The following is an 8,512-nucleotide window of genomic DNA, read 5'->3' as shown; positions in this document are numbered from 1 at the left end:
GATTTGGGCTTGCTTTGCTGCCTCATGGCCAATATCAAAGTATCGCGAGAGGAGACTGCTCCAGGTGTTTTCTAATCGCTCTCACAGGACTTTTATGTTTTTCACCAGTTTCTCGGAGAGTTTGTAATTGATTCTCTCTGAGTGCTCTATCTCTCATGTGGCTTAAAATGTTGACATTACCGTCAATTGAGTTATCATTGAGATAAATTGTCTATTATAATGCCAACAAAGCCCACATTCAGAATTTTAATACAGACCAACATGCAAATGAAGACCCCACGGGAAAAAGGGAATAATCCACAAAAAGAACAGCTTATATTGAGAGACTGATAAATGTTGGTTTGGGTTCTGAAGAATCTTACATAATTTCAATAAAAACAAAACTATAAAAGTCACTTCGCCCTGCCCCTCTTCACCCTGAGGATACCATGCCCTCTTTTTTTGGACACAATCCTTCAATCTCACACAATTTTTTTTAAATAAAACTTTAAATATTATTTGGTTTACACAATTTAAACGTTTCTGACATTCTGCATAATAACTGAACATGCTTTATATGTATAGACTTTGTTTTACAAGGTACACACACAATATAATAACAATTGCTGTGTTGTTTAACTGCTTAACTGTTAGATGCTTGTGTTAGCATGAAGCCAAAAAGCATTCATTACAATGCAAACTATATGTGATTAATCAGCACTTTACACATTAACACAATTATGTTTGTATGCACAGCTCAGCAGTGTTTGATAACTTTGTAGATCTTTGTGTTTTCTTCCACCAAAACACAGATCTGATTTTCTGTCTGCACTGAGACGACCCATAGTAATACAGCAGAGGATCCAGAAAAACACTTGAGCTCCCTGCACACACAGCTAACATGTAAGCCATATATGATGCGTTTCCCTCCCCGCTGATGCCTCCTGTGGCCAAAACAACACAGTGGTACAACAAAATTGCATTGGTTGCTGCAAAACAAACCACAAACTCTATCATTGTGGCAATAGTCATAATCACGGCTCTTCCTCGTTTATCTGAGGTTGATGATGATGTTGCTAAGCGACCAGATTTGACACTGAGTGCATATATAATAGTAGAGTAACACGCCAACGTGATGACCAGCGGCAGGAAGAAGTAAAGACAGGACAGAATGGAGAACAGGTTCATGTACGTCTGATCTGCTGGGTCTTCGTGACGCAATGCATCGTGGCAGGTGATGCCCACATGCTTAATGTCAAATGTTTGCATTATAGAGAGAAGTGGGACCGTGCCAGCAAGTGCCAGCAACCAGACCAGCGCACAAACGTAAGCAGAATTCCTCGTTGTCCTCCAGGTCAGAGAGACGATGGGGAAAACCACAGCCAGCAGTCTGTCCACACTCATGCACATCATCAGCAGTATGGAGCAGTACATGTAGCAGTAGAAAGCAGCGCTTAGCACGCGACACGCCACCTCACCAAACACCCAATCAGATCCGTTCAGATGATAGTGGATCTTCAGAGGAAGCAGCAGGGTGAAGAGCAGATCCACACACGCCAGGTTTGACATGTAGATCACAGCCGGTTTCTTTTCTTTAATCTTACAAGTGAACGTCACCAGAGCCAATGCATTTAAAGGCAAACTAATGAGGAAGAGGAGGATGTAGAAAGAGGGCATGACACGTGTGACCAACAGGCCTTTGAGGAAATGCACAACATCATCTGAGATTGAAAATGTTATCACAGTCTGTGTAGTTTTTATTAAATTCACTGCACCCAGATCAGTGCTGTTATACGGATGTGTAGTGTTGATCTTTTCCATTTCATGAGAAAATGAGCTTGGCTTTTCATTTTTAAGATTTTTTTGACCTGTAAATAGACAGCAGTACAACATAATATCATATTTACCTCTGAATGGTACTTGAATTTTCTATTTCAACATTTATGTTACTGCCTCCTTAGGAATCACATTATGGTATATTTAATTTTAAGCTGCTTTAACTAAAGATATCTGCAGATAAAATGATATGATAATATAAAAATACATGCATATAAACTTTTATAATAGACAAGTGAATATGAATTAAGTTATGTCGCACACACACAGCTTTTCATTTTATTTTAACATATTCTTCAGTAAGGAATCAAATGAACTATACTTTTATGTTATTTCTGTATTGATATTTTCATCAGTGTGAAGTTTGATAATTAATGCTTACTATTTGTGTATGGACAGATTCAGAAATGACTTTAAAAATGATGGTTTATTGGTATATTTTGTATAGAAAAAATGCAGGTATGTTTTTGTATGAGTTTAGTTACCTGAGGAACAGTCGGGTGACGTCTTGTCTGTTGACTCCTTCCTCGATATTTCCATATGAACATTAAAACTGCAAAAAACTGCTTAAACACAAGGTTTTTGCATGCATTAGTAGAAGTACAATCTTTTTGGATGTTGATCATCAATTTTCCATCATGTTCCTAGAGGTCTTTGCAGAATAAATCTATTAATGCATTACTTCAAATAATGGTATTTTAAAGCAAAGAACAAAACATATAAGAGTTTAGTTATATATGGATAACAATCTCATGACACTATCAAACATTTAAACTGCTGAGGTCTGTAACAAGAGTCAAGAAATACTATCAATGGATTTTCAGACCTATGTCTAATACATGTAGATGCCAATTCATTATTAATGCACGTATTATTTCAGATTCAAAGTCTACTTGCTGTCTCGGTGACAGGTGACTTTACATTACAGCTTTGCGTTTTTTATATCTTGAGTCGGCTTGAGCTTTGCTCGTTCAGTGCAATGGGCTTGACTTTAGCATTGCTTTTTACTACCATCTCTGTGCAAACTTTTTAGATTTTAGAAAATATATGGTTTATTAATAATAATATTACAAACACATTTATTGGTTGAAGGATATGCAAATCCTATAGACCCTTTTACAGCCCACTTGATCAAATAGCCTGCGCGCACTTTTTGGCAAAGTTGTTACTCACTGGTTCTAACATTATAGCAACTCAGAAAGTTTATCAAAATGGTTTCCCAGCATCAAAACATCTGGTTGTTGCGTTTGATTGCACTAATATAATATACTAATATACGTATATACTGTATGTATCTGGCGACTTTATATTTGGCCATCTGCTAACGTCTTCTATCCGCTCCCCTATAGTAGACGGATGTGGTAGCAGTGTTGAAAAAGTTGATAAAGTTAACTTTTTAAAATAACTTTCTCTGTGTTGCTTCACTGCTGATTCTTTCCGTACTTCCGTTGCCAATATGCGCACGCATACGTTGCCACGTCATCATTGTGTACAAACAGTAAAAGGGTCTATGTGTCCCTATCTCCTCTATACTCAGGAAACTTACATATTTGAAATGTCACTGAGATTTACTATTTACTTTTGCTCTCACCCATAGTGGTCTATTGGTTAACTGGAAATGAACATGAATCGATTAAAAAAATATGTAAAAACACAAATGCACTGTCTATTATTGCTTTCAAATAAAAAAATTAAAATGTTGTTTTTTACCAATGTGTTCAGTTAGCCCATCCTGATATGGAGGATTCGTACCTGTGCCTGTAACCAAACATAAAAAACACAACCATATTAGTGAATGCTCTCCCTACTGAACATAGAAGAAAAACGTCTTGGGTTACGTATGTAACCCTTGTTACCCGAGAAAGGGAACGAGACGCTGCGTCAGAGTTGAAGCCGTCACCCTGTAGGCGTTCCCCATAGTGTCAGCTCTGACGCAGCATTGAAGTTCCCGCGAAAGGGAACAGAACACATCTGAGGCTTTGTTAAGTCAATCCTTAAACAATATATAAACAATCCTTGCTCATGCAGCATAAATCTGAAAACAATTCAATTCACAGCTCTTAAAATCTTAAGATGTACTTACCACTCTCTCCAGTGCATGTATGAACAACTATTATTAAAAACAAGATTGTTTTCCACCCCATGATTGACCTAGAGAGAGTATTTAACAAAAACAACTTCAAATACAGAATCTTCAGACAGACACACCTTCAATTAAAAAAATCTGCTTTCTTTTAAATAATGTCTTCTTTGTAGCTTTTCACTAAATTAAAAGTAGATCACAAGGACATAATTTGCTATAAAAAAAAATCTAAGATTTCCTGTAATACAAATATAGGGCTAACAGACATAGTACAACATGTTAGGACCTCAAGCCTTAAGCAACAATTCTTTATGTTCTTAAAATCTTTGCTGAGTAAAGGGGTGTGTATGCCATAATATTTAACCCAAGGGATAACCTGTTGGTCCGCTATAGAGATAAATATGTTTAAATAATCAATTATCCATTGCATATCATTGTATTTAAAAATGGTTACACAAATATCTGCTATATAGGCAGTCGTCTAGTGGTTTAGAGACTTGGGCTTGTAACGTGAGAGTTGCTGGTTCGAGTCTCACGACCGGCAGATTGCAAATATGAGTTACTATACAATGGCAAATACTTACTTTTTCACTTTTTATTGGTAATAAATGCATTCTCTGAGAAATTATACGTTTTGACTGCATGTCACATCCATGTCTACATGTATATTTGGCCTGATTTGTTTGATTTATATATATAACATATTTACATTTGCTGCAGTGAGAAAATATGTTGAATTAAAATAAATATTACCTCATAAATTTGTTTAGCATCTTAATTTACTGTTTTGATAACCAGTTGTTTGAAAAAATTATTATTGCAACCTCTGTTGCTTCCCTATCAACTCTGTCAGTACTGTAATCCATCAAATATTTTATTCTGTGTTTAATTTATTCATTTAAAACATTTAAACTGAATTATATGATGTATTATTTACCTAACGTTGGTCATAAATGCCCTTTTTTTCCAAAAGAAAGACATTGTATTGTGAAATTTAGGAACTGGATTTTTCGTAATAGTTTGAAAAGTTATAAGTGATTAAATGTCTTATTTTTTTATTTTTTCAAAAAAATTCTGTAATTTACAATGATTTGAGTATGCACACAAATAGTTAAGGTTAGATCTGGCGATCCAGTTTATTGAGTCGAATGTAAGTAAACAGAGATCAATGTAACCAATCAGTGAGCAGGACAGCAGCTCATTGCCTTATGTGCTTTGCTAAATACAACAATACCACTTTCAAAAAGTACACCTTTGCCCCAAATAGTTCATAGTAGTACTTCAAATGTATATATTGGTACCAATTGTTTAAATCTTGGTACATAATATCTTTAAAAAGTGTCAGTGACAGCTAGGGTATACATTTTTTTTCATTTTTTTCTAACAGTGTTTGTCTATTACTTTCTTATACAACAGCTGTTGCATTGTGCTGCTACAATAGCAAATGTTCAAGTCATCAAGATATACAACTGAGAAAATGTGTGGCTGTTTATACCATCATTCTTACCAGCAAGTAAGCATTGCTTTCAAACACGAATCTGAACTCTACTTAAAACGCACCAGCGAGACAAAGTTAAATAGTTAAATTCATGCATAATTCATATGTACTTACCGTTAAAGGTTTGAGCGCACGTGCATGTAAGCAAGTTAAGTTTAAGTTTTGAACTCACAACTGATTATAGACAGAAGTGCAAAGCTCCTTGACTCCTTCACTGAGCGCAACTGTTGTGAGGAGATGCAGGATGTGATTTAAAGTGTGGTAACGTCACTGGACCCTTAGTATCCATTTGCTATTAACCCATAACAAACAAGATGCTGTATTAGGGGATTTGCCCCATCAACAGAAAGAATGTGACTTTTCTAAAAGTTTGATATAACATGGATTCTACCCTTAAACAATAAAGAGTAAGACAATTCATCTGCATATTCCTAGATATCCATTATCAGATAACCTTTTCCAACCCAGTAGCCAATAATCCTCACTTCTGTTTTATTTATTAGTTTTACATATCTGTGATATGCAAATGACATAATTATCACAGCTGATTATTTTACAATTACGAAATTTGAACTATCACAACTCCATAGATTAATCATACCCAAATGTTTTTCCTGGAGATGCAACATCCAGTGACGAGTAACAGCTAATGGTTTTCAACAAAATTAAGTTTGAAAGCCATTTAAATGCATTGTTAATCATGTAAATTGCAATTAATGGCTATTTGACTGTCAGTAATTTAACAAATTGAAATTCATGCATATATACTGTATCATTAATTAAAGGAGACACACCCAAAGCAGTCAGCTCTCTCTCTCTCTCTCTCTCTCGCGCTTCAGGCTAAATAGTGACATCGATGTATTATAACACACATCCTGTCATCGACAAAGAGACAGGACTGAAGTTGAGCTGTCTGTCAATCTTCTGTTCAAGTTATTGTGCAACATCTGTTTGTCACTCATGGGTGTTAAAACTATCTTGCATTCGATTCTACTCATGCATCTATGCAGTGCATATAGAGGTAAGTAAATCTCATGAATTTAATGCTTTGACTTGAAACCTTTTGACTGGATCATATATTGAGTGTCAGGTTTATCATTCACTGTTCTGGACTCTGTGTGTGCTGTTTAAAAAGAATACATTTTGTCATATTTTTTCAACATATTCAAAGCTTCACAGTAAATGTCTTTTAATAGTCTTTATATAAAATTAGTTTTTGTTCGATTACAGAGCACAATATCACTGTTTCAAGTGAAACCTATGAGCTTTATGATGAAGACTATTCTGGAAACAATTTCAGCACCGGTACAGTATCCAACTTCTTGAGGCACTGTATGATCTGAGTTTGTCATATGTGTGATCTGATGACATGACTAATCCTTAAAATCATTATTATATTATCATTACTACCCACCATCATAAGCCAAATATTAATGTTAACATTTGTGTTCTTATGCATTATTTTAAGTCTCTGCTAATATTTTACCAACTTTGAGATGATTTAAAGGTAATGAAGACAAAGACACTTTTGTACCTAACATAGGAACTTGTTATACCTTTTCTTCTGATGATGGAAGAACTGGTTCTCTTATTTAGATAGATTAATCTGTTAAATCTTGTAAATTTACTTCATTTAACCCTTTATAGCTTTCAATTATGCCACTGTGTTTTTGTTTGATTTAACAGTGATTGCCGTCATCCCAGAGGAACCATGGTCTGCACGTCCATTTAACAGCACAAATGCAACAAATGCAGTAAAATGCAACCAAACTTCACAGACAATCCCTATCTCAGCCGATGATGTGCGTTTCCTCAAAGGCCTGCTGGTCACACATGTCATGCCCTCTTTCTACATCCTCCTCTTCCTCATTAGTTTGCCCCTAAACGCATTGGCTCTGGTGACGTTCACTTGTAAGATTAAAGAAAAGAAACCGGCTGTGATCTACATGTCAAACCTGGCGTGTGTGGATCTGCTCTTCACCCTGCTGCTTCCTCTGAAGATCCACTATCATCTGAACGGATCTGATTGGGTGTTTGGTGAGGTGGCGTGTCGTGTGCTAAGCGCTGCTTTCTACTGCTACATGTACTGCTCCATACTGCTGATGATGTGTATGAGTGTGGACAGACTGCTGGCTGTGGTTTTCCCCATCGCCTCTCTGACTTGGAGGACAACGAGGAATTCTGCTTACGTTTGTGTGTTGGTCTGGTTACTGTCAATTGCTGGCACAGCCCCACTTCTCTCTATAACGCAAACGTTCAACATTAAGGATTTGGGCGTCACCTGCCACGATGTGCTGTACCACATAAAGTTGTATTACTACCTGTTCTCTATTCTGTCCTGCCTTTACTTCTTCCTGCCGCTGGTCATCACTTTGGTGTGTTACTCTAGTATTATATATGCCCTCAGGGTCAAATCTGGTCACTTAGCAACATCATCATCATCAACCTCAGATAATCGAAAGAGAGCTGTGATTATGGCGATCGCCGTGCTGACAGAGTTTGTGGTTTGCTTTGCAGCATCAAATGCAATCCTGTTGTATCATTGTGTTCGTCTGGCCACAGGAGGTCACACCGAAGAGGGGAAATATTATATGCTGGCTGTGTGTGCAGGAAGCTCAAGTGTTTTTCTGGATCCTCTGCTGTACTACTATGGATCATCACAGTGCAGAGAGAAAATCAGCTCTGTGTTTTGGTGGACAAAAACAGAAAGCACATCATCAAACACACAAACCTATTGAAAAGCACTGAGTACAGCCAAGCTTAACTTTAAGTGTGAAATGTTTAGTTAAAGAGCTGTTGTAATTATTTGAGATTTTATTGTGCTGTTGGTTGAAAAATAGCCTAAAACCACAATATGAGCCCCAATAAATTAAGTGCTGCAAAAGTAAAATGTCATTAGGTTTATCTCTTCATCAGAATGGGTTGACTATTAACAATACACACTGTAGGAATAAAAACAGTGTACATTGAAAATAACCACAGCAGGTGACTGAAAACATTTATTTAGAATATTACATGCAATGGTGCAGTTATTATTATTAGTAATAAATATGAATATTTTATGGTTGTTTTTGGTGTACTTAGTTAACATCATTTTAAAAACCTCTGCTATGGAT

At 36.2% G+C, this 8,512-nt stretch overlaps 2 protein-coding genes across 2 annotated transcripts; one reads left to right on the top strand and one right to left on the bottom strand.

Annotated features, from left to right (window-relative positions):
* Positions 1-555: 555 nt before the first annotated feature.
* Positions 556-3,961, bottom strand: LOC135721577 (proteinase-activated receptor 1-like). Its single transcript, XM_065243926.2, has 4 exons — positions 3,899-3,961; positions 3,526-3,573; positions 2,301-2,378; positions 556-1,847 (listed from the first exon to the last, which is right to left on the bottom strand). The coding sequence occupies exons 1-4, from the start codon at positions 3,957-3,959 to the stop codon at positions 718-720; spliced, it is 1,317 nt and encodes a 438-aa protein (XP_065099998.1). The 5' UTR covers positions 3,960-3,961; the 3' UTR covers positions 556-717.
* A 3,075-nt stretch (positions 3,962-7,036) lies between these two features.
* On the top strand, positions 7,037-8,280 carry LOC135721337 (proteinase-activated receptor 1-like; the record flags this gene model as incomplete). Its single annotated transcript, XM_065243524.2, has 1 exon — positions 7,037-8,280. A coding segment is annotated over one exon (1,098 nt), but the record flags the coding sequence as incomplete, so codon positions are not given.
* Positions 8,281-8,512: the final 232 nt, after the last annotated feature.

The sequence above is a fragment of the Paramisgurnus dabryanus genome, chromosome 18 (genome assembly GCF_030506205.2).
Source record: "Paramisgurnus dabryanus chromosome 18, PD_genome_1.1, whole genome shotgun sequence".
NCBI lineage: Eukaryota > Metazoa > Chordata > Actinopteri > Cypriniformes > Cobitidae > Paramisgurnus > Paramisgurnus dabryanus.
The sequence above is the reverse complement of the archived record's forward strand: the minus strand, read 5'-3'. Positions and strand labels throughout refer to the sequence as shown.